The sequence below is a fragment of the Colias croceus genome, chromosome Z (genome assembly GCF_905220415.1).
Source record: "Colias croceus chromosome Z, ilColCroc2.1".
Lineage (NCBI taxonomy): Eukaryota > Metazoa > Arthropoda > Insecta > Lepidoptera > Pieridae > Colias > Colias croceus.
Window position 1 is genome coordinate 6,162,860 of NC_059568.1, and position 26,662 is coordinate 6,189,521.

The 26,662-nt window shown below is 33.6% G+C and overlaps 2 protein-coding genes across 2 annotated transcripts in view; one reads left to right on the forward strand and one right to left on the reverse strand.

The window, feature by feature from the left end:
* LOC123704920 (WD repeat-containing protein 47) overlaps positions 1-7,718 on the reverse strand; it is a 55,992-nt gene extending 48,274 nt beyond the window's left edge. The window contains exons 1-4 of the mRNA XM_045653412.1: positions 7,576-7,718; positions 4,458-5,931; positions 4,164-4,271; positions 3,467-3,512 (exon numbers count right to left, since the gene is read on the reverse strand). Of these exons, the coding sequence (XP_045509368.1) occupies positions 3,467-3,512; positions 4,164-4,271; positions 4,458-5,905 (1,602 nt within the window). The 5' untranslated portion in view covers positions 5,906-5,931; positions 7,576-7,718. The remainder of the gene's footprint in view (positions 1-3,466; positions 3,513-4,163; positions 4,272-4,457; positions 5,932-7,575) is intronic.
* A 1,982-nt stretch (positions 7,719-9,700) lies between these two features.
* On the forward strand, positions 9,701-24,148 carry LOC123705258 (dnaJ homolog subfamily C member 11). The gene is made up of 13 exons (XM_045653964.1): positions 9,701-9,831; positions 11,153-11,327; positions 12,008-12,089; positions 12,174-12,293; positions 12,457-12,584; positions 12,880-13,071; positions 14,777-14,990; positions 15,924-16,040; positions 16,712-16,903; positions 17,237-17,370; positions 18,144-18,286; positions 23,216-23,345; positions 23,835-24,148. The coding sequence occupies exons 1-13, from the start codon at positions 9,763-9,765 to the stop codon at positions 23,858-23,860; spliced, it is 1,722 nt and encodes a 573-aa protein (XP_045509920.1). The 5' UTR covers positions 9,701-9,762; the 3' UTR covers positions 23,861-24,148.
* The last annotated feature ends 2,514 nt before the right edge of the window (positions 24,149-26,662 follow it).

Consider the following 26,662-nt stretch of genomic DNA (forward strand, 5'->3'; position numbering starts at 1 on the left):
GTTGTATAATAAATACAACTATTTGTATATTGAATATAGGTATCTATGTGGTTTACAGTTGTTGTGCAAGAGGCATATTTTTCGAATGAACAAGTAAATAATATTAGAAAATAAAGTTAAAATATTATTTATCACGATTAAGAAATCGTGATAAAGATCCTAGATAAAAACATACATTTTCTTGAATACAAATTTTACAGTGTAATCAGAGTTTCAGCTAAATAATACATCTGCATATTTTTTCTTCCTAAACACAAAACCGAGGAAATCTTTAGCGTTAAATTTACTAAGATCAATTTAGTAGTTAGATCTGTATGCCCTTACGCTAATTATGCTATTATAATGTACATAACTTTCAATAATATTTTTTAATTAAAAACGATGCTACAAAAAAATACGTAAAACAAAAGCAAGTTATTCATCTACAGTTATTGCTACGATTTATGTAAAAGGCGTTGCAATAGTAATTTATATAAACATTTCTAAATTGATACTGTATATAGATTTTTTAATTCGTTCTATTAACAATTAAATAGATTTAGGTTTATAAATCAAATTTTCTAGCGCCATCCAATAGGGAAGTCGACTCTCAGAATATATGCAATAAGTAAACTTAAAAAGTACCTACTGGATCAATTGTGAAACTTTTCCGTCGATGGCCGTCGAATATAATTATGTCGTTAAACCTGTCGATTCTTGGACATAGCGGATCTTTGAGGTGATTAGATTTTTCCTTCACTGTTGCTGTTGTGATTATGGATAATGCGACAATAAATAGAAACATCAATATAATTACTGAACATTTGTCGTGGTCACCGACTTTTTGATAGAACGAGAAGCAACCACTGGTCTATTGAAAATTCATACAGCAGTTGAATGTCACTTTATTAATTTTGATGTTATGGTTTTTTTTTAATTCCGCCAACGGACGAACCAAATACAAATTTTTCTAAGAATAAGCAATAGGTATTATTCTTAGATTAAACAAATTTTATGATTTATAATATACTAGCGGTCCGCCCCGGCTTCGCCCGTGGTACATATTAACGTTTTCTCTACATAAGAACCATCCTCGTACTTCAAGGAATATAATAAAAAAAGAATTATCGAAATCGGTTCAGCCGTTCTCGAGTTATGGAATTACAACGAAAAGTGGCATTGATTTTTATATATTAGAAGATTAAATATATCTAAATGCCTCATTAGAATAAAATAGACTGCCTATTTTTGACCATAAAGCTGGTCGCGTGCGGGTTTTTGTTTTTATTTAATTATAATTTATGCACACTAACTGTCCTGTAACGGTAACACCGAAAATATCTAGTCCAAAAATACATGAAGTGAATTAGAATAGAAAGCGGTGGATGTTTCTTACACATATAGATAAAATTGTTCAAATTCCGTTTTTGGAAAGTCGATCGTTTATTCAGTTGTTCTGATTTTATTTATATACTTATATGGTAAAAAGAGTGCATACGCATTTTTGCCCTCAAGATATTTTGTAAAAATGGTTAAGATTATGGTTTATACTATACCTTATTGTCTAGTATATTCTTGTAAATGGAAATCAAAGTTCATTGAAATCAGTAAACTATTTCACGAAAAGAATTCACATCGATTTCGTTAATATAAAAACAGATAAATACCAATTAATTACATACTAAAACGAACAGAGAATCATGTTTCCATACAGGCTTATAGAGGCAAGACAAGATGTCTTTGGTTTTTGGGTCGTAAATTATAATAATGCATACTTTATTAATAAATATTATAAGTATTAAAGTATCATGTAAAATGGCTTAACATATTAATTATTTTTAATCTTGTTAAATGTTAACCCACTACGAAACGACGTCACAAGCTATTTAATGATAATTATATCACATTATAACTTAAAAATAACTCCAGTGGGCGTGATTAATATTTTTTATGTAACATGTAGTTCCGTAAACGTTTAACTATGATCTCACCGATGTTTAAATAATGAGCAACGTTTATGATACAAATTAAGAATAATAAAGATCGAAATTAATATTCCGTACTATTTTTAATTTTCACGTTATAACATAGTAATATACTTCTACTGTTACTACTACTTCTATACAAAAGGTATGACGACGAAAAATAAATACGGTAACATAATGTGTAACAATACGTTCATCAACAATTTAACACGGCCATTTAATTTCGTCGTACTTTTTTGTACATTGTTAAAACGATTATCATCAGTGTTAAACCTAACAAAGCCACACATAAAAAGGATATTATGCCTATCCATACTAATCCATAATAATACTATAAATGCGAAAGTAACTCTGTCTGTCTGTCTGTTACTCAATCACGCCTAAACTACAAAACCAATTTTCATGAAATTTGACATAGGCTACTTTTATCCCGGGAAAATGACACAATCCCGGAATTCCCACGGGAACGGGAACTATGCGGGTTTTTCTTTGACTGCGCGGGCGGAGCCGCGGGCGGAAACCTAGTAATAAAATAAACCGGCAAGTGAACCGAAAGAACTTAAAGAACGACATGTAGTTAGACAGTTTAGAATTTCATCGCGCGTGCATTGAGTGGAAAACGCATTCGAAAAACCGTGCTCAGCCGACCGACTCGCAACGATGCTCAGATGAAACAATATCACATAGCATTAACTGCTTTATCCCGAACATTTTATACGTTTAACCAGATGCCCCAGAAAACGTTGTTCTACCTTATTGTCCCTTTTTCTCTCCGAATCTTTCTTATGCGTATAAAAAATGCCGAATTGGTCTAGCCATTCTCCAATTTTACGCATTATACATAATCAGAACACATTTGTAGATTTAATTGAAGTAGAAGTAGTAAAAAATTACGAGGATATAATCCCTAATCCGAATCCCCCATTTTAATCGTTTAGAGGTTGATTCTAAGAGAAGTGTAGCCTAGCCGTTTGTTTTCAAGTATATTTTATTTAAAATTTGGATCAAATTAAAGTCGTGAAAGCTTTATAGATAAGACATTATTTTGAGATTATAATTAATACCTTTTTTTCAAAATTTAATAAAGCACTTCCTACCGTTTTGCGTTATCTTATTTATTTTGTCATTAAGCAATAATAGCTGTATATAAAGCACAAACTCTTTTTAGTCCAGAAACGGTTGTTTAAAATTCATCATTAATTATTTCAAATATTATGCAAATTCCCCCCATCTACCTACTTATCCATACTGTTGACGCCATAAACCACAAGAACCTCTTATGCATCGTTGATAGATTCATTTCACTTTTCAATTCGGGAGTCCAAACCAGTTTACTAATTAAAATGCGAGCAATGTACCGCTCCTTATATTAATATTCTTAATAAATAATGTATGAGCATTTTTTCAGATACTAAAAGTAATTTGTTTGCCATTCTGAAGATTAAGTGGACAAATATATTAAATAGATATGTAAGAATTTAAATATTATAAAAAAGGCTTACGTTTATAGCTTCTTGCACCTCTATCGTGTCCGTCATTTCGTTTTCTCTGAAATATATAGAAAGGTAATTAATATTTCGTATAATTCAGAGCTCAATCATGCACTATATTTTTTATATTAAGACCAGAATATACAAAAATATTAGTACAATACCTACAATTTATCAAGACCTATGGTGCACAGGTTGTAAACATTGCAAGCGCAATATCACAGCGTTCAACCCACATTTCCTGGCGCACTCAAAGCATTATAATTTATTACACTTCGTTACTCCTAACAGGCACGGGAGCGCGTCTCTTGTCGAACTAATAAACAATAAAAACTGCACACTGCAACTTGCTGCTTTTGTAAAACTACAATTCAATTATCGAGTGAATATAATTTGAGTTGAACTCGGTAATTTATCGGCTCGTTACACTCTCAACGTGCCCTGGGCGAAGGAAAAGAACAAATTGCGTGTGCACCGTACCGTGCCGAATACACCGTAATAGAATTATAGAGCACTCATCGAATACCATATTGCACATTTCAACGTCTTCGCTAAATAATACATTTATGCCATTACTTTCCGTTCGCTTTGCATGAACAACATGGGCATTAATTTAAAATGACAATTTTATAAGACGTTCAAAAACTTAAATAAATATATTGAAAAAACATTTATATACAAATAATACTCGATTGGGAAATGTATTTACCTCATGATTATTTGGTCGTTCATTTTGTGATTGAGTTCTGGCGTCGGCTTTTGATTATACTTGACAACCGTAGGAAGAGCTGATGCAGCATCGTTCATTTGCTCCACCCTGAAAAAAAAAATTACACCGTTAGAGTAATAAGTAGATTTTGCAGCAATATTCCAATATTTACTATTTTCTTCATAAACATACTATAACTCGCATACTATAACTTGAAAAACTGAAAAAGCGCAGTATTGGCGTAGGCAACTTATACTATGTTTATGAACTAACCCACTAGTAAATAAAACTTACGGTTTCTGCGGTCTCAAGTCCGACGAACACAGATTGCGCAGGTAATCGTCGCATTCCCGTTGCTTCTGAATCTGGTATTCCTTCATCAAGTCGCGCCTGAAGTCTCCGTCCGCGCCTGGAAGAGCGACTTGCGCGGGCAGCGGTCTCTCGGCCACCATTGTGCGCTCCGTCACAGGCGCAGTCGTCGAAATAGACGTCGACACAGAATAATCCTGCCCTCTGTGCTCAGGCGTAGTAGCAGTGGATGCCCCGATACTGCTTTCGTTCGTTTTCGACTCGCCAATCGGCTTCAATGCTTCATCAATCGGTTTCAGAGATTCATTCAGACCGTTGTAAATACTTTCGCTATTTTTGTTGTCGAACAGTCTATCCACGGACGTGTTCATTAATTTGGTTCCCTTTATACCCGTTAAATGAAATCCGGCAAAATATGACGACGTGGGGCCATAATCGATTGCAGACAAAGCCATGAGCGCTGGATGTCGTGGCGCTCCATCGGGCAGCGGTCGTAAGGATCGTGTCATGGCATCTGCAGCCGATCGAGGTCTCCTGAATGGCATAGCCAAGTGTGGAAATGTACGAGGTTTTATTGGAGTCACAAGCATGTGTTCAGTCCATGATGTGTGCAAAGATGGACGCTCTAATTTCTCCACGTCCACGTCTAACATTCTTTGCTCGAAAGGAACACTAAACGTTTCAGCCGGTATGGATTGTAACCAAGAAAGCAAGCTTAGGTCCGATTCGTCAAAACCGGACCCGTCCAGTAAACGAGAAAATTGAACTTCATTAGACTGTGCCTCCTTTGACCCCGTCGCTTTAGCTTGGCAATAGTTCACGCAAGATTCATACAGAATACCTTTTATGAGTAATTGCATTAATCTATCATTTTTTGCACATTTTGGCACGGTGCCACTGGACTTTTTATCGCACGGTAAAAACTGTTCCACAAGTGGATACACTTCGCGGAAACATTGCACACGAGCGTTACTCGGATTCCATTTCTTGAATTGTGCATGATCAGTGATACTCGGTAGCGTTAGCAATAGACACAAGTTGGAGTATTCTTCCTTGGAGGGCGCAACTTTTTCTAATTCGCTTAAAACTTTGACAACTTCGTCTACAATATTTTCCACATTATTGTAGGCTTTTATTTCAGATCGTATGCATAAAAGTTCAATATATTTATGTCGCAATATAGAGTAATTAAATTTGTCTGCTTCAAACGCCTTGAGTGTGCTTAGCGGTTGAATAAATTCAAGTACATCATCCCACTGGCCATCTAGGATGAGTTGTCGTAGAAACAGGACATCATCTGCGAAGTTACCGTTAATGACACCGGTCTCTCTTTCTAGAGATAGCTGAGTAATGTGGAGGTCTCGGTTGTGAAGAAACTCCAAGGCCAAGCGCACCACATCATCCTCCCGAAGGTTGAGATGTGTTGACGGCATGTCGATCCACCTGTTCTATGTGGAGCCTAGAAAAAAGATATTTTGTAATTATTATTTATTGTACATAATAATTATAGTTATAGTATACACTATACACATATTTTTTAAGTTCATCAATTTGTAAGTGCTTAATTTGTTTCAATATGATTCAGATTAGATTCACATATTTTAATTTAAAAATTGATATGACAAGGATAAAACAAAACAAGTCTTTGGCCAAATACAAGAGCAAAGAAACTTCTTCATAAAAATAATATTTTATAATGAACTGATTGAATTATTTCTTATTCATATAAGTAACATTGTATTGGGAGCATAAACACTTTGGAAATTGATGACTATACCATTTAAACAAATACTTTCCGTATAAACTATTAACTCACTTATTACAAAAGACAATTTAAACCCTTACTCAACATGTTTACTAGGTAGTTAGGTACAAATAAATTGAAACTTCTAAAACATATCCAAATTAAAAAATAAGTTATTCAAATCCAAAGAGTGAATAACAAAATAGATGAAAATTTTTATATTATGTTTTATAATTTTTTGGCACTACATTATACACATCATTTACACAGAGATAATTCTATTAAGTACATTGTACACTTATAGGAAATACACTTGTTACAAGAAATAACACACAGTGATAATATGCATGCAGGTGACAAATGATTCATACAAGATGACTAAAATTATGTATGAAAAGTTGATGAAAAAAATTTTCATCTGATTTACTTCATAGCCTCCTTTTATATGTATTGTCTATGGGTAAATAAAGTATTCTTAAAGAATTTTTAGCTACAAGAATAATAAGGTAATAATGTTTAAATCAATCAGAAGTAAATCTGTGAAAATTATAGGTAGGTATAATGAAAATCTAATTAATTTATAAAATTAAAGTCGATTAAATAGGAAAAATGGAATGGTATATTTTGATGAAACATATCAATTGAAAAAATAAACATTAGGAATAAGCAAAGTTAACAAATGACTAAATGATGTTTATTGTTGTATCTTTAAGATGAGGTTCTTCTTTGCTTTAGTATACCAAATAAATAGAAGAAATATACCTATAGAAAATACTAAAATTTACCAGAAACATGTATATGTTTTAAAGCAATTTTTCCAAGCATCTTTAGAGGGAACTCTAAACAAGAACGAGATCTCGTTACCATTATTTTACGTGTAATGTACGGAACAATTTATTAGCAATGCAGATGATGAGATAAAATAGCCGCAGTGCTCATTACGACTTTCGCTGCGATCTTTCGAGTATAACTTACGTCCCTGGCGAAAGCCATCATGTTGCATACATAGCGAAATCATTGGTGCATCTCTGACACATCATACTTACATACCAACTGGAGAAATTTGATTACTATAAAATATTCACCATGCGCACATAACTAGTGTAATCACGTACAAATATTCGAAGTCGATACAGCCATTTCATTATTCCTTATAAGTATCACTATACACCTACACGAACGACATTCCCTAAACGAGACATTCGGACAATTCGCGGCATTTAACAGAGTATTTAAACAATAATTCGTCCATTGTATTACACTTGAAATGAAAACAATATCAGATGCTATATGATACAAACATTCTATTTAGAAAACAGAAAGCAAAGGATAATTGAAATTCACTGATAATTTTATTACCTTAAAAAATCGTTCTTATGTTATTCCACCACTTGGATATTGAAATATATTATTCAACATTTACAACAAAAATTTAACGGGACATTTGAAAAGAAATATTCAATTTTTTCCACATTCTACCGTCGGTCACTCGAGTCGTTTAAGATCACAGACAACTAGAAATCTATGAGCTAATTCCATTGGCTAATTCGCTTTGCTTTTGATTGACACTGACAACTTAACAAGTGTCAGGTAAAACCAAGGTAAAATATTCTAAGGTAAAACCCAATAAAACCATTGGGTAAAACAAACCATAGTGTAGAACCAATGTAGAACTGTGGTAGAACACAACAAGAGAGAAAAATATCGAATTATTCTTCTTGGAATTATTAGAACTTCGTAAGGAACTTCGTACCTACTGTGCTACTAGGTTATTTGAATTCTGTACGTGTCTTCACGCAATATTTCTGCAGTGGATTTTTATTAAGCTATTGCATAGCTTCTATCTCGGGCCTTGAGCGCGGGGACCGAATTCAGAAATTGCGTAACGAAAAACCTCACGCTCCCCACTCCGACAGGCACGGAGAAGGCTTGTGCCTTCACCGAGAAGGCTTGAAGGCATGCTATGCAATAGCTTTACCGCGGCAGTCCCCGAGTGCCACACGTATTGTTTTATAAAAATATTATATAATTTATAAAAATCATTGAAAAGAAAACATCGACTAAGTAAAACGGGTTTCATTCTTATATTATACATATTAAGATCTCCCTTAATTTTTCGTTTTATAGCACATATTTTAAGTGTTGATTACATAAGGCCCCGTTTCCACCTGCAAGTAAACTCGCGGAAGTCTTGCATGAGTTACTTCCAATGTCGTTTACATATCCTGCAATTTATTGCTGCAATAAATGTCATGCAAGAAGCTCGCGCATCATACTATCGCAACTTATCGCGGAGGTGTTTACACACGATCTTGCGAGTGACGGGATAGGAATTACTGTTACAATTTTTCTATTCTATTTTGTGAAATAAATCGTATACTATAATTTATTAGTTCCGTATATCTCGCAGCAAGCTGCAAGTATCGCCCACATGGCTTTTGATTTTTGTTTATTTGAAATTAATGAGTCGTGAATGCTCTTGTGAAGAATGAAGAAACTATAAAGTCAATAGGATTATATGAGATCTTAAGATGGAATAATGTGATTATTTTTTGAAAATGAAGTGAAATGAAAATTTATATGTTGAGTTGTGGTTACAAAGTTTTTATAATTAATTTCATGTCCGCACAATTCACCAACAAATTATTGGCATACAATATATTTATATTATGCCTATCTAATTTTATAATTTAACTAAGTTATTATTTAAACAATATATTATTTACATTAGTTCATTAGATCATTTTACATTAAATAGTACACATTATAAATTATAGTATACGATTTATTTCACAAAATAGAATAGAAAAATTGTGACAGTAATTCCTATCCCGTCACTCGCAAGATCGTGTGTAAACACCTCCGCGATAAGTTGCGATAGTATGATCCGCGAGCTTCTCGCACGACATTTATTGCAGCAATACATTGCAGGATATGTAAACGACATTGCAAGTAACTCATGCAAGACTTCCGCGAGTTTACTTGCAGGTGGAAACGGGGCCTAAGGGTTTATTGTCCTTGATAGGATTGATATCGGTCGGACCAGTATGAGAGCAACTTCTGAGCAAGAAATCCAATAATAATTGTTCTTTGGTGATTCATTAAAACGTTTAAGAGCAAAACGGGACAAAAGGGTTCTGCATTTTTTTTTTCTTTTGTTTTAGCAATAAATTTGTCATCTCTAAGAGCCAAACTTGGCCAAACTGCGTCGTACTGTGGCTTGTGGGTCATGGGTGCTATCCTATCCGTCCCTATTCGATGTAATAAAATTATTATAGTTTAAAAGCCGCAGGTCCCAGCACCGTGTACGTAAATCTTTAATCTTATCCACAGATTTTATCCTTTTTCCACAGATCTATTACGACCCTTTTTCTGAATTATCTGTTTTAGAGCAGATAAGGAGCTAAACTTTTTCTCTGTGGTTCATCAGTAGTCTATGGCCGATGTCTTATTGTCTATGAATTTCAATTCAATTCAGGTGTCAGTGCGGCGGCTCGGAAATTTATCAGTTATTTATTTTTTAGATGTTTTAAGATATTTTAAAAGATGGAAGAAGACGGGGACAGCCTTATAATTGAAGATAATTATTACCAGTTGTTGAATGTCTCTAAAACAGTAAGTATTATATGGTATTGATATTATTATCAAAATTTTTATGAAATGTTGCAACATTATTATATAACTTCAAAATGTAGATTATCTTACAGAAAAAAATTAAAATATTTTAATTGCTATGATTCTTATATTATGTAGGCCCTTTCTATAATCATGAAACAGAAATTAATCTTATTTGATTTTATTTTTTAGGTTATAAAAATACGCATAAAGTAGGTATATCAATATCAGATTTTATTGTTTAAATAATTAAAATTTTGATCTACTCAAACATACATCCCATGTTATCTAGATAAAGTAGCTTAAACACCTGTAAAACTGGATTTAAAGCCCTTGCTTACAATTTTATTGAAAATAAATAAATAATATCTTATCTGTAAAATATAAATAATTATATCATTATATCAAAGAATAATGTGAATATATGTGTTTCTCATTAATATTTTATCTGATTTTATAACACCAAAAAGAATGATCTTAGTGAACAAACTTAATAGTAATGGTTACAGTTTATTGTAATAACTCAGGCCCCACAAACATCGGGCGATTGGGGCTCAATGGGATAACCTAAGTCAAATATTTTTTACTCCAAAATTATCCAATAGCAATTAAAAGTCTTACATTACATATTAAATTCAATTACAATTGCTTAGCACGTTTATGATCAAACTAAATATAAATTTGAAATAGAGCTTATAGCATGATTCACAACTAACCCATACAACTTCTTTTTGATGGGAATAAAAGAATTTATATGAGAATTTCAATACAATATTGTCAGCATATGTAGTGTAAAGTAAATATTAGAAGTCCTACAAAGCACATTACGTGATGCTACCAGTATAACAAGTGTTGACTGTATAACATCAGGTGGCCACCTGCTCCTTTGCTTGTTCTTACATACTTACTCCTCTGGCGCTGAAACCCCAAAGTGGGTCTTGGCTTCTGAGACGAGGACTCTTGCCAATTATTATTGGCTCGTAGCACGCGCAGGTCCACCTCTATTTGGTCGTGCCAGCTATACTTAGGTCGTCCAACCGGCCGTCGGCCCAGGGGTCGCCCAAGTATGCCCTCTTCAGTCCAGTCGGAGTATAAAAATGGTTTTTACATAAAAAAAAATAATAAAAAAATTACTTCACTCAACAATATCTACTTTTCAAAAACTGGTTGTGAAGTTTGCTATTACCCATTTTTGGAATACTAATTTTTAAACGCAAATCCTGAATATAAATTGTTTCATGTTACGTCTATACTTTAAAGTATTTATATACTTGTTTTTTGTATACATACATATTGTCAATTGGTATAACTTCTTCAACAGGCAACTCCAGAGGAAATAAATAGTGCATACAGAAGATGTTCGCGCATGTTCCATCCCGATAAACACAGCACAGATCCGAATAAACAGAAATGGGCTGAACAGATATTCAATAAAGTGAAGGAGGCATATGAAGTACTTTCTGACTCTCACAAGAGAGCCATATATGATACTTTAGGTGAGTTGCATTGTAACTTAAATCACTAATTAGTTTAATGATAGGTGTAAATTACTACAAAATTGCTGGCTGGTCAGGATATTGTTAATTTAAATTAATCTTGTCAATTTCAAATCTGATTTGCTTTCAACATGTATTTATTTGTTTGGTTTTCTCAAATTTTTTGAGCAAAATGGCTGGCTGGCTCATGAATGACTGTATATACAGAGGCCAAATGTATTTTATATTAAAGCATTCTGTGTTAGCTTATATAAGCTAGGCACCAAAAAGTAATTGACATAGCAACAATCTTTTTAGATTATGTACCAATTGATTTTGATCAAGCCAAATAAAAATTTAAATATTAAATGTAGATAGTTTTTATTTGGATATTCATTGCAATAAGTAAAATCGATTGACGTTATTGCCATGGCGATACATTCTATATTACATTTATTTATGTATATGTTTTACAATGGTCTTTTTTTATTTTTTTTAAACTTCCCATGGTTATAAATTTATAAAGCATTTGAATGCCATAAAAACCAAAAAATATAACTTCCCATGGTTTACAAGAATGGAACTACTAACATTATGTGTATCTTGAACTAAGATCTTGAATTAAATGTCTGAACAAAATATTAAATGACATTATGTTCTGTAAGTGGTATATTTTGTTGTTTGTTGTATTTTTATTCTAGGTAAGAGAGGTTTGGAAGTAGATGGATGGGAAGTCATATTCCGCACTAGAACTCCTAGGGAAATTAGGGAAGAATATGAAAGGTAAGTAATAAATAATACCATACCATATAATTATCAGCACAAAAAAAATGACCTCAATATTTATGGGTTTATTTTTATGAATAGGCTTAAACGTGAAAGAGAAGAAAGGAGACTACAGCAAAGTGCAAATCCTAGAGGCACAATAACATTGTCCATAAATGCAACGGACATGTTCACAAAATATTATGATGAGTATGAAATTTTGTAAGTTTTGTTTTTTTTTTATTTTCCCGCTATGCTTTTTATTGTTTGTTTTTATTAACTTATAGTAAAATAGCTTTTATGATTTGGCATTTGTTTGCTTTTCATCGCATCTTTTTTGAACTGACATTTCAGACATATTTTATTTATTTTTTGGAAATTTTAGGGAAGAACCTTCCATCATACCGAGTATTGAAGTGTCAGGGATGACAATCCAGCAATCTATAGATGCACCAGTGACTCTTAGAAATACTTGTACCTTATCAGGGAATATATCTACACAAAATGGTATAGGTATGTATAATATAAATTGGTGTACATGTTGATTATGCCTACTTTGAAGTGTAAGGGTTCAGGAAATGATTGGCGTCGGGGATAAGGGAATGGACTGGAAAGGATGCAGAGAAGTATAACATGGGCATGCTACTTTTTAATGTCGGTCTTCTGTGTGAATAATACCGCTACCGCAAACTGTCTCAATTCCTACAACATGCTCGACTCCTTCATAAAAGGCTGTACGCTAGACCAAGACTCTAGATATTGACGACTTTTAAAATTTTAACATTACATAAGTCAATGTTTCTTACAGGAACTGGTTCTGTGAATGTCTCGAACCGCCACTTAAGCTCCGAGAGAGGATGGACTGAAGTTGAGTGTGGTATAGGCAACGGCCCGGTGTTAGGGTTTAAGATATTCCGCACCATATCCAGGCTTATGTTTGTAAACTGCGGCACGGGATTGCAGTTCACGCCCCGTGGAATTGTACCTAGTCTTGTGTCAAGTAAGTAGAAGATAACTTTTGTTGTATAGAAAATAGTCAGCATATCTACTTTCTTATATACTTACTAGCATTCCGCCCGCGGCTTCGCCCGCGTTTTCAGAAAAAACCCCGCATAGTTCCCTTTCCCGTGGGATTTCCGGGATAAAACCTATCCTATCTCTCAAGTTGGATCGAACTGCACATGGTGTGCGAATTTTATTATAATCGGTTAAGTTGTTTAGGAGTCCATTGAGGACAAACATTGTGACACGAGATTTATATATATTAAGAAGATATTACAAAAAATGTATAGCACAGTCATCTTATTTGACTCAAATTAGATAATTTATTTATAAACTTTCAAATCATATCTTCAATCAAACTTCATCTTAAAAGGTATTTATTTAAAACTAGCTTCCGCCCGCGACTCCGTCCGCGCGGATGTCGGTCTTTGCGTGGATGGTTTATTTCTCCATTTTGAGTAACTCGGACAATGACATCTTATAAATATCTATTGGACCCAAATACGGCTAGGTCTATAATAATACGCAACGTGTGTTCGCGGTACCTACTATACCCGGCGCGGCCTAAGATGATCCCTATGACAGTTCGTCTTAGTGATTGCTCGTATGATGGATCTTGTCGATACTTTACTATTTTATAGGCAAAGGCGTGGTTTGCATTCAGCCACCTCGGTAAACATGTTTTTACAAATATTATAAAATGAATTTTTAACGTCTATTATGTAAACGAAACGGTAAGTAAAACGAAAGTTTTCAAAAACATAAAAATACACCTTATCATTTTCTCGTAATTTTTAACCCGTTTAACACAGTGTATATTAATTTATCATGAAAATGGAATCCCCCATTTAATTTTTCTAAAAAACTTATATTATCATAGGTAAGTAAATTAACGCGAACGGTAATTATTAATTAAGTATGCTGCGATCTTCTGTTCCATTCAATAGTGAATGAACTATAGCTTAAGCATGGAAAGAATGTGAACTCGTTTCCATTATCGAAATTTGTTTATCGATACTTTCCGCACTAGTCGATAAATGCCAACGATGTAAGTTTTGAAGGACGTAAACGTAAAGTCAGATTGATATAATTTCTCGTAAATGATAAGAATTGTTATAATTCCAACGGAATATCATTATAATAGGATAAAGCTACGTAAAAATTAATAAATGCCATTTTTAGACGCCTCCAATACGTTTCTAATTTAATGGTGACGCCATTACAAGTTTGTCTCTTGAGAATAACTGTCAGTGTCATAGGGATCATCTTAGGCCGCGCCGGGTATACAGAACAACGTCTATGGATAACTGAAAAATTGAGATTAATTTTTTTTCTACGTATTTTTCCAGGATAAAAAGTATCCTATTTTACGCCCAGGATAATAAGGTATAATTATACCAAGTTTCATCAAAATCGAACCGGTGGTTTTCACGTGATGTCTTCACATACAGACAGACAGACAGACAAAAATTTTTTTAATCACATATTTGGGTTTGGTATCGATCCAGTAACACCCCCTGCTAGTTATTTTTTCAATATTTTCAATGTACAGAATTGACCCTTCTACAGATTTATTATATGTATAGATTACACACCTTCTGTTTCTGTACTACTTCAAAAGTATCATAATATATATTTGCACTTAGAAAAATGAATGTGGGACACACTTGGATACAAAAACATAACTTTCCGTACAATTTCAGCAATGGCCTTACAACTAGACGCGCATTCAGTGGGCTACCTCACATACAGAGTGGGCGGCCAAGGCGGGTCCTCAATGACGTCCACATATGTACGTGACTCGGAGAAATATCACTTAAATGCAGCTGTACAGATTGGCAATCCACACTCTTTCATATCACTGAATATTATGCGGAAACTACCTCAACATGACATGAAATTGAGGCTCGCTTTGAAGTGAGTAACTGTGTTTTATTGTATGTTTATTTTTAAATTGTGAAGTACTGTTGTTTAATGTACATGCAATGCAAATTTTTAACTGCTCTATAATGTTATCGTTAATGCAAAATTTTAATAAGATTTGATAATAAAGAACAATTTTTTATAATTATTAATTGGTGTGAAACCCGATATATGTGTGTGTGTAATAAAACTTAAATAGCAAAGTGCGAATATAATTAGTTGATATAAAACAAAAAATTGCGAACTGAACGAATTCATCGTCGTTATTATCGGAAGGTTTTTAATGATTTTAGGCCACAATATTATGTCATTGAACTTTTGATTCTTAGACATGTTTCCTTACAAAATTTATAGGTTCAGTGGCGATTTTCATAAAAAAATCGTCTAGTTCTGAACCAGCTAGCTTCTGAAGTATAACCACGGAGCCATTGCGAAATGAATTAAACATTTAAAAAAACTATGCTCTATACTCCGACCTGGTTAATTGTAAGCATTGATGCGAAATATGAATTTATCATTTTTATTGAAAAAGAGAAAAAGAGTGTATTCTGATAAACAATAATGATAATAATTACTCCTTATATACAATTTGTATATTGGAGTCTACTTTTCTGATTCATGGTGCTATGAAATACTACTGAAACGATTTTTCGTAAAAAAGAAATTGATCAGTGATACAGATGCCTTTTGCATCTGCCGTATACCCCACAATGACACATGCGAATTCATTTTAAATAATAACTATAATATTAAACACTTATATGCGACTATGCTAAATGCGACTGTTTTTTTGTTGGTAATCCGTTTTTTTCATAGCTGGTGCCAAACTAAATTTAAGTTTAGTTTAGTTCTGTCAATTTAGTTGTTGGTTAAAAAAAAAAGATTTTATTTGCGCCTTCCTCGAAAATAATAAAAAAACATTTACAGATTCGGCACTTTCGGTGCGATAGCAGAATACGGGGCGGAGAAGAAAGTGTCGCAGAATAGCAGCGTCTCAGCTGCTGTGATGCTTGGTGTCCCTAGTGGAGTTATGCTCAAACTTAAGTATGTGTTTGTATGGTACTGAAGTATCTAATATAGTTGTTAGTGTTGTAAAAGTAATTGAAAAGACACAGTTTTTTGTGTAGTAATTGAAGAGACCGTGGTCAAACATTTTATTTCCGTGGGAATTTTCATTCACTATACGGGCGAAGCTGCGGTGGAAATCTGGTCACAAGTTTAAATTGACTATAATGAAAACAATTTCAGTGTTCATAAATTACTACATGTTTTTACATTACTTTGTTTCCTTCATATAGCACAAGACATTGTACAATAAAAGCTAAAATCTCATCATCATCAGCCCATATACGTTCCTACTGCTAGGACACAGGCCTCCGGCTACAGGCGATAATCCACCACGCTGGCCAAGTGCGGGTTGACGGATGACACATGTCGTTGTACTTTTGATTCTTCGACATGCAGGTTTCCTCACGATGTTTTCCTTCACCGTTAGATGAAAGTTACTACGGTGGTGATGAAATAAAAAAAAACGACGTGTGTCACTTGGGGACTGGCGCGGTAAAGCTATTGCATGCTATGCCTTCAAGCCACACCTCCGCCCGTCGGAGTGGGGAGCGTGAGGTTTTTCGTTACGGAATTTCTCGATTCGGTCCCCGCGCCCAAGGCCCGCGATAGAACCTATGCAATAGCTTAATAAAAAAAAAAAATTCCAGATGGTCGTGCGCGTCCCAAACGATAGTGGTGCCGATACACCTGTGTGAGGAGGTGATACCGGCGCCGGTGTTCTACGCGACCGTGGTGCCGATGGTCTCGTGGCTGATGCTGAAGAAGCTAGTCCTGGACCCCATCACGAGGGAGAAACAGGAAAGGGACAGGCAACGGTCCATGGAGGCTAACTTTGAAAGGTGAGGAAATGGCTTGGAAAGTCGTAAACGTATATAAAAATCTCATGTGTGTTTTTGAAACACATCAAAATTCACTTCACCCTTTGTGTAATGTAGTATTTTTCATCACCAGTGCATAAATTTGCGGAGGAATCCACTGTGAAATAATTGGCATATATCACAAATCACAATCAAGTAGTTTGTAATATGTAATTTTTGCTTAAAACATAGATAGTCCCGGCATGACTATTCAGTCAGTGGTTTCATTAAAAATTCCAATAGAATCAATAGACATTGAACATTTGAACAGTTATTATAATAAATCAAAACAAATAAATGTTTATATTGTTTAAGATTGCAAGAAATGCAAAGACAAGCCAGAGCAACAATAGAACTAATGAGAGAGACGTATTCGAGAAATCGAGGCGATGAAGAAAAGAAGAAGGGTCTTGTTATCATCAAAGCTTTGTATGGAAAAATGCCCTCAGGTAATTATCTACACTAATATTATGAAGAGGAAAACTTTGTTTGTTTGATTGTAATGAATAGGTTCATAAACTACTGGACCGATTTTAAAAATTCTTTCACCATTCGAAAGCTACATTATCCACGAGTAATATAGGCTATATAATATTATCACGCTAAGACCAACAGGAGCGGAGCCACGCGGGTGAAACCGCGCGGCACAACTAGTTATATATATTTCTTAAAGAATATAGTGACATACATAAATGTATAATTATGGATAAACGAATCTACATCAATTCATGAATGAAGAATTTGAATATTTTACTGTAACGCGCGCGCCTCACATTTTTTTTTACTGTAAAATGAATAATGAACTACACTAAAGTCAATCCGAAAGGTTAATTATTTTAAGTGAAACCTAAGAATTTTCACTTGAAAAAATCAGCTTCGGCGCGTTGAGAGTAAAATTACAAGGTCGCGTCATGGCAATACCGTTACGTCATGGAGTAAGACGATGATTTTGAATATTGCAAAAGAAGCACTTCTAACACGTGTGCTCGGCACACACGATATTTTTTATCTACATACATATATATAAATGAAATCCGTTTCGCGTTGTCATGGCATCACGTGTGAACGGCTGAACCGATTTCGATAATTATTTTTTTATTGTATTCCTTGAAGTACGAGGATGGTTCTATGTAGAGAAAACGTAAATATGTACCACGGGCTAAGCCGGGGCGGACCGCTAGTATGAAATAAAACAGATAAGTTTAAAAATTATAATTCCCAGGTGCATCAAACCACGAGACAGGGGAAGAGATGGGTGACGGAGCACCCGAGTCACCAAGCGCTTACAGCGAAGTGATAGACGTCACTATACCGCTGCAGTGTTTGGTGAGAGACTCCAGGCTGGAACTACTGGAGGCTAGCAAGGTATGTGATGAAAGCTTTTTGCGTTGTTTCTTGTCTTTCTTTCAAATCATGATTATTGTCTCTGTAGAAAGTTAGAGGGCTAGAGCATGAAAATCAAGCATCTTAAGAAAGATACATAATAATGTATCTTTATTTTTTATGTCTTTTAAAATAAATAAAATAAAAATATGTATCTTTATTTCACATCCACAATTACAAAATATACAAAAACGATGGTCCCGTACTAGACTATAGTCTGTATTACGGGTACCGATGTCCTTCCATGTTACAGTTGAGAAATATGTGGACGTAATTTAAACATTTATTATATAATACCTAGCTGTACCCCGCGGCTTCAACCGCTTTGCTCTGCTCCTATTGGTGTAAGAGCGATGATGAAACAACAAATGGGCTATCTACACTGAAATAATTTTTCAAAATGGTTCTGTAATTTCTGAAATCTGAGATTAGACAGCGTACAACCTGATTGGTTGTATGTTTTAATCAGTTAATCTCACAAACAAAAAAAAAACTATTCAGGACGTATTTACAAATTGACGCGCATCAATTTTAGGTATTGAGTCTTACTACTACACGTGCACGGCTCACACACACATCGAAATGCGCGAAGCGGCGAAATTATGAGTAAACTGACACGACTTGATAATTGAGCTTATTTTTATTGCTATGTTTTTTTTAACTTTACTTTGATTTGTAAAGTTTGTAACGTTGAATGGTCACAAAAGTAGATACCATTTATCTAATTTCATTGGACAGTGATTGTTTGGTAAACAAGTACTTGCCAAAGTGTACTTCGAAGACTGGTACTGGAACTTATAGACGAGTGGAGCTAGGGGTGCCGAGTTTGGGCTCGTTTTGTTAAAAAAATTATACTGCGTCCGTATAACAGGTATACCTGTTATCTATGGACGCAGTATAATTTTTTTTTAATTGTACCGATTTCGTAAAAAATCGATATCTCAGGATCCTTAGGATCACAAAACAGGAAACTGATACCAAAATTTAAAAAAGTCAACGCCATTTTGATTTTTTTTGTTATTGTACCGATTTCGTTCCAAATCGATATCTGAGGATCTCTAGGATCGCAAAACAGGAAACTGTTACAAAAATTTGAAAAAGTCAACGCCATTTTGAAATTTTCTGTTATTGTACCGATTTCGTTCAAAATCGATATCTGAGGCTCCCTGGGATCGCAAAACAGGAAACTGGTACCAAAATTTTAAAAAGTCAGCGCCATTTTGAAATTCTTTGTTATTGTACCGATTTCGTTCAAAATCGATATCTGAGGATCCTTAGGATCACAAAACAGGAAACTGTTACCAAAATTGAAAAAAAGTCAACGCCATTTTGAAATTTTCTGTTATTGTACCGATTTCGTTCAAAATCGATATCTGAGGCTCCCTGGGATCGCAAAACAGGAAACTGTTACAAAAATTTGAAAAAGTCAACGCCATTTTGAAATTTTCTGTTATTGTACCGATTTCGTTCAAAATCGATATCTGAGGCTCCCTGGGATCGCAAAACAGGAAACTGGTACCAAAATTTTAAAAAGTCAGCGCCATTTTGAAATTCTTTGTTATTGTACCGATTTCGTTCAAAATCGATATCTGAGGATCCTTAGGATCACAAAACAGGAAACTGTTACCAAAATTGAAAAAAAGTCAACGCCATTTTGAAATTTTCTGTTATTGTACCGATTTCGTTCAAAATCGATATCTGAGGCTCCCTGGGATCGCAAAACAGGAAACTGGTACCAAAATTTTAAAAAGTCAGCGCCATTTTGAAATTCTTTGTTATTGTACCGATTTCGTTCAAAATCGATATCTGAGGATCCTTAGGATCACAAAACAGGAAACTGTTACCTAAATTGAAAAAAAGACAACGTCATTTTGAAATTTTCTGTTATTGTACCGATTTCGTTCAAAATCGATATCTGAGACTCCCTGGGATCACAAAACAGGAAAATGGTACCGAAATTTAAAAAATTCGGCGCCATTTTGAAATTCTTTGTTAATTGACAGATTTCGTTCAAAATCGATACCTGAGGATCCTTAGGATCAAACTCAGCTCTGCTGGTTACGCTGGCAGAAAGATTCGACAGTTAACTGACATAGAAACTGCAAGAATTGTATATTTTGCTTCTTTACCAGCTGAATTTATTAAATTTTGGTACCAGTTTCCTATTTTGCGATCGTAGATCCTCAGATATCGATTTTGAAGGAAATCGGTACAACAAAGAATTTCAAAATGGCGATGATTTTTTTTAATTTTGGTACCAGTTTCCGGTTTTGTGATCCTAGAGATCTTTAGATATCGATTTTGAACGAAATCAGTACAATAACAAAAATTTCAAAATGGCGTTGACTTTTTTTATTTTAGTAACAGTTTCCTGTTTTGTGATCCTAAGGATCCTCAGATATCGATTTTGAACGATATCGGTACAATAACAAAAAAATCAAAATGGCGTTGACTTTTTTAAATTTCGGTACCATTTTCCTGTTTTGTGATCCTAAGGAGCCTCAGATATCGATTTTGAACGAAATCGGTACAATAACAAAAAAATCAAAATGGCGTTGACTTTTTTAAATTTCGGTACCATTTTCCTGTTTTGTGATCCTAAGGAGCCTCAGATATCGATTTTGAACGAAATCGGTACAATAACAGAAATTTTCAAAATGGCGTTGACTTTTTTTCAATTTTGGTAACAGTTTCCTGTTTTGTGATCCTAAGGATCCTCAGATATCGATTTTGAACGAAATCGGTACAATAACAAAGAATTTCAAAATGGCGCTGACTTTTTAAAATTTTGGTACCAGTTTCCTGTTTTGCGATCCCAGGGAGTCTCAGATATCGATTTTGAGCGAAATCGGTACAATAACAACGAATTTCAAAATGGCGCTGGCTTTTTAAAATATTGGTACCAGTTACCTGTTTTGCGATCCTAGGGATCCTTAGATATTGATTTTGAACGAAATCGGTACAATAACAAAGAATTTCAAAATGGCGCTGACTTTTAAAAATTTTGGTACCAGTTTCCTGTTTTGCGATCCCAGGGAGCCTCAGATATCGATTTTGAACGAAATCGGTACAATAACAAAGAATTTCAAAATGGCGCTGACTTTTTAAAATTTTGGTACCAGTTTCCTGTTTTGCGATCCCAGGGAGCCTCAGATATCGATTTTGAACGAAATCGGTACAATAACAGAAAATTTCAAAATGGCGTTGACTTTTTTTCAATTTTGGTAACAGTTTCCTGTTTTGTGATCCTAAGGATCCTCAGATATCGATTTTGAACGAAATCGGTACAATAACAAAGAATTTCAAAATGGCGCTGACTTTTTAAAATTTTGGTACCAGTTTCCTGTTTTGCGATCCCAGGGAGCCTCAGATATCTATTTTGAACGAAATCGGTACTATAACAGAAAATTTCAAAATGGCGTTGACTTTTTTTCAATTTTGGTAACAGTTTCCTGTTTTGTGATCCTAAGGATCCTCAGATATCGATTTTGAACGAAATCGGTACAATAACAAAGAATTTCAAAATGGCGCTGACTTTTTAAAATTTTGGTACCAGTTTCCTGTTTTGCGATCCCAGGGAGCCTCAGATATCGATTTTGAACGAAATCGGTACAATAACAGAAAATTTCAAAATGGCGTTGACTTTTTCAAATTTTTGTAACAGTTTCCTGTTTTGTGATCCTAAGGATCCTCAGATATCGATTTTGAACGAAATCGGTCAATTAACAAAGAATTTCAAAATGGCGCCGAATTTGGGTTAAATTTAAAAATGATGCAGGCGAAGCTGCCGGCAAACCTGTAGTATTTTTATAAGTCGACACTATATTATTACATTAATTAATAAAACATATTTTGTAAATGCACCTGCAGGTCACTCCATCAAGTCCGGAGGTAAGGTCTCAACATAACTAACAAAATGAGCCCAAACTCGGCACACCTAGCTCTAACCATCTTTTAGTTCCAGTAGCAGTCTTCGAAGTACACCTGCAGGTCACTCCATCAAGTCCGGAGGTAAGGTCTCAACATAACTAACAAAACGAGCCCAAACTCGGCATACCTAGCTCTACTCGTCTATTAGTTCCAGTAGCAGTCTTCGAACTTTCGAAGTACACATGCAGGTCACTCCATCAAGTCAGAAACTAAATATGAAATTTATAATCCCGTAAGTATGAAAAACTATAAATAAAATCTTTCCTTGGTGTGCCTTGGTTGTCGGTGCAGAATGCGTCAATGATCAAGTTTATTAGGTCAAATATTTTGTATACGTACAGCGATCTTTTCGTAAACGAGGAGCTGCTTACAAGCGTCACAGTGTCTACTTACAACGGCGTCCGAGCGCCGACTAAATTACTAAAATATTTCATTACAAATTTTTGTGCAATAAATCAAGATAGTGACAAATAAAATAACCCTTATTTCAATGCAATAAGTATCACGCGTTACAGCTAAATATGTGAAAAAATAAGATTTGATTTTAATTTTTTTCTCAGCCTATTTGTAACATTTTGGTTTAGTGATTTAGTACCTTTTTGAGATAGACATGTCTACTTACTTAAAATATTTTTTAATAAATTAATTTGTTTTATTAAATACAAGAAAAATGTTCGTTTATTCAGCACGATATTGTCAATTTTGTGTGAAGAGGCAACGGAAATTATTTTTTTCAATATTATAAACCAAAATTTTCGACTTAAAAATTAGTACCATTTAAAGATTAAGGAGTAATCTATTTATGGTAATTATTAGTTAAATTTGGTTTTGTACTATTTCGCCGCAAAATGCACCGAAAAACTGCTTATTTTAGTCAGATTCGTAAACGCGTCCTTCAGCTTTATAATTTTACTATAAATATAACTTTAGATATTATATAAATAGATAAGGCTTATTTTTCATAATAATGTTCTATTGCAGTCTGAACTCGCGGGTTTCTACGACCCGTGCGTGGGTGAGGACAAACACCTAACAGTGCGGTACATGTTCCACAATAACTTGCATCTCTGCACCGTCACGGATACACAAGCGCTCATTCTTCCCAGGAATTGTGAGTATTTTATAAAAATACAACATATACAGGGTGTCCCAAGAAGTAGGGTTATACTGAAGCTGGGAGGTAGAGGACCTAGAGGGTTTTAGGATAGCCCTTTAGGTTGTTTAGGTAAAGTAAGGTAAACTTTTTAGGTTAGGTAACATTTGTTAATGTTCTGATCTGATAAATGGTAAAATTTTTAATGGGAGTTGGACGGCTTTTCCTTTGTAACTTTTTGTGTTATTAAAACGCATATGTATAAGAACTTTTTCATGGAATAACCAAACACGCGACTTCTTACAAGATTTATTACATTTACAGTTTCATTTCTTACATACAATCGTACCAAATAAAACGTCACATGCAATTAAAGTAACTGACTGTATATAGTGATTGATCACTTCAAAATTATAAATAAATACAATATACGCATTTTGTTTATATATTATGTCAAGTTTGTTGTTTAATGTTTAAGTACATCACAAAATTATAATTATATTTCAGCGCATCGAATAAAAAATAGATCCTGATTGTACCGGCGCGCCCCCAACAGCTCCCGCAAGCTGTCAGCGGCGCATCAGAGCTCTGCGTGTGTGAATCAACGCATTGGCTCTCAATAAATCAATTAAAGTACCCAAGTTACGATCAATTTGCGCAAAATAATAACCGCCAATAGCCACTCGAATAAATGACGCTAAAAACCAATCGGCCAATCGCAAAGCGCGGTTTTCATGCGTCGTTCTGATTGGCTAGAGTAACGCAATATCGTAACTTACACTGGGACTGATATCGTGACGGATCTGAATGACGTTGTTCAAATGTATAGGTCTACCAGAATCTGATGGCATATTTATATTTAAGAAATAAAAGATTTTCATGTGGCAACTTATTTGACAACTATCAAATTGTTTGTCAAATTATTTGTCTTTTTTGCAGTTGATGAATAATTTTTAGGATTTTGTCTAAAAAATCTTCGAAAATGTCGAAAAAGCCGCTGCGATCACAAGCAAGAGGTCTTGTTTATAATGTCTATAGAAAAACATTCGATGAAGAAGGGTCAAACACATCACAATTTTCAATTTTGAAGATTTTATTGGTAAATTGGACTTACCCGTTTTGATACTTTAAATTATAAAATATTATATGTAGGTAACTATAATATTGTTTGTTGATTAGAATATCATTTTATGAAAACTTATTACAGGAGTTTCCAATACGGCTATTCGTCAAGTCCAAGCTGTCCAAGTCAATTTTATAATGTGTGTATCTGTTAATAATTACGAAAATAAACATAGTTTTATTTTATTTTTATTTTATTTTATAAAAAATTATAAGCAGTTTTGATCTAAATTATATCATTATATCGATATTTTCACATGGCATACTGGTAATGAATATACAAATATAGGTATGTGTAAATAATAATATGTATTACCTGTATAAAAGTAATATGTATAATTGTATATTATACATGTAAGTATGTACCTGCATAATATTAAGTGGATATCTCATTATTAAGAACAGTATTGTCCACTTATGTAATGTGACTAATTATATTGAGATCAAAATAAAAAATAAGCAGTATCAAGATCGTTCAGTCCATTTTCCCCAGGGTTGCACACTCTAAATTTTGATTTCCCTAATTGCCATCAGATTCTGGTTTACCTATATTTCAATTGGAAAACTAATAAATTATTCAGTTCTTAGACGGTTTTTAAAAATAATGTCAAATGTCATATTTCTTATATAGCGTGTGCGAAGGGGATTTTTCTTTACGTTTTTTTAAGCCGCAGAATTTCCTCACCCCATTTTATTTATTTGACAATCATAACTAATAATCGTCGATATGACTATTTTAAATAATGATCGTAAATATTTTATAGTTGATAAATTATTGTGTTTCGATCCGGTGATCCAAACGCAATAATTTAAAGCGTTTGGCTGTCCAAACGCTATATCTTTTGATAACATTTATAACAGAACGTCAATTAACACCAGTACCAGAGTACAATTTGAAATGAAAATTTGTAAATGTTTTAAAGACTAGGTGGGTATCTGACTTTTCTAATCTAATAAACCTGCATGCTTTACTTTTCAAATTAATTAATTAGAAGGAAACAATACATTTTATGGTTCCGTCCCATAGATCATATTTAGTTAAATATTTCTGATACCAATGATGTCATAGTTCAAATGTTTTAATGTCTAGTCTCAAAACCAACTTCTGAACGTAGTTTTGGTTGTGACGTATCCTGTATGTATATATACACAATAATTCCCATATTACTTTTTCAAATCGTTAATATATTTACTTGCGTCAGTTTTTAACAACTTCACAATAATTTAATCAATTGTAATTAAATAATATAAAAAGATAAATCATGAATATCCCAATAATTAATAACTGAATAATTTTATTTTAATGTGCCCCTTTAGGTGCCCCTATACTATATCGTCCTAATATATTCAATCCACCATGATGCCGGTTTTCAGTTCCATTTCGTAAACATGACCCATTCTTACGCCAAAGGAAAAAATTATTGGGTCGATGAGATATTATGTTGAAAGAATCCAGAGATTTATTCTATAATTCCCTTTGTCCAGACATTCCATTCCATCTAAAAATGAGTAGTTATCGTCACTTAATAATTATAAAAGTATACCTATTAATTTTCATAAAACTTTTTATATGTTTATGGACGAAATTTTTGTAGTGTATTAATAATTAATTTTTCTTTATATGACATAAATGTGAATTGATTGTTTTTAATATATTTTAATTAATAATAACAATTACATAATTGTTATTATTACATACAAATGTTACTAAACATGTATTGTGTGTCGTATTATTAGTTGGTGTACTATAGATGTTAAACTAAATGAAAGCTTATTAAAATTCAATTTTTACTTCTAAATTATTTATTTTTATAGTCCCACGCACACATATTATCTAAAAATGAATTTAAACAATGAAGTAATGGTGAATTTCTTTAATTATTATTAACATGAAATCCTGTAAAGAAAGCTAATGTTTCTGACTTAGAATTATTTATATATTATGCGAACTACTTAAAAATAAATTGTAGGTGTGTGTGTATTAATTATTATCTATAAATACGATGTCTTAATGTATGTGTCACAAAGGTCCTAGTTGCTTAACATTATATTATATTATGTATCTGTGTGTGACTTTATTCAATACGTGTGACAATATTATATCATTGTATAAAGATTAAAGCATGGCATTTATAAACCATAATTTATTTGTTAGTTTAATACTTTTAAAATAATTTAACCCTAATTAAAAGCAAATCGTGTTAAACGCTATA

Coding starts and splice junctions, on each gene's coding strand:
- LOC123705258 (XM_045653964.1), top strand. CDS start 9,763: ATGGAAGAAGACGGGGACAGCCTTATAATTGAAGATAATTATTACCAG. Junction 12,294..12,456: donor TATGATGAGTATGAAATTTT/GTAAGTTTTGTT, acceptor TGGAAATTTTAG/GGAAGAACCTTCCATCATAC. Junction 17,371..18,143: donor GTATGGAAAAATGCCCTCAG/GTAATTATCTAC, acceptor TATAATTCCCAG/GTGCATCAAACCACGAGACA.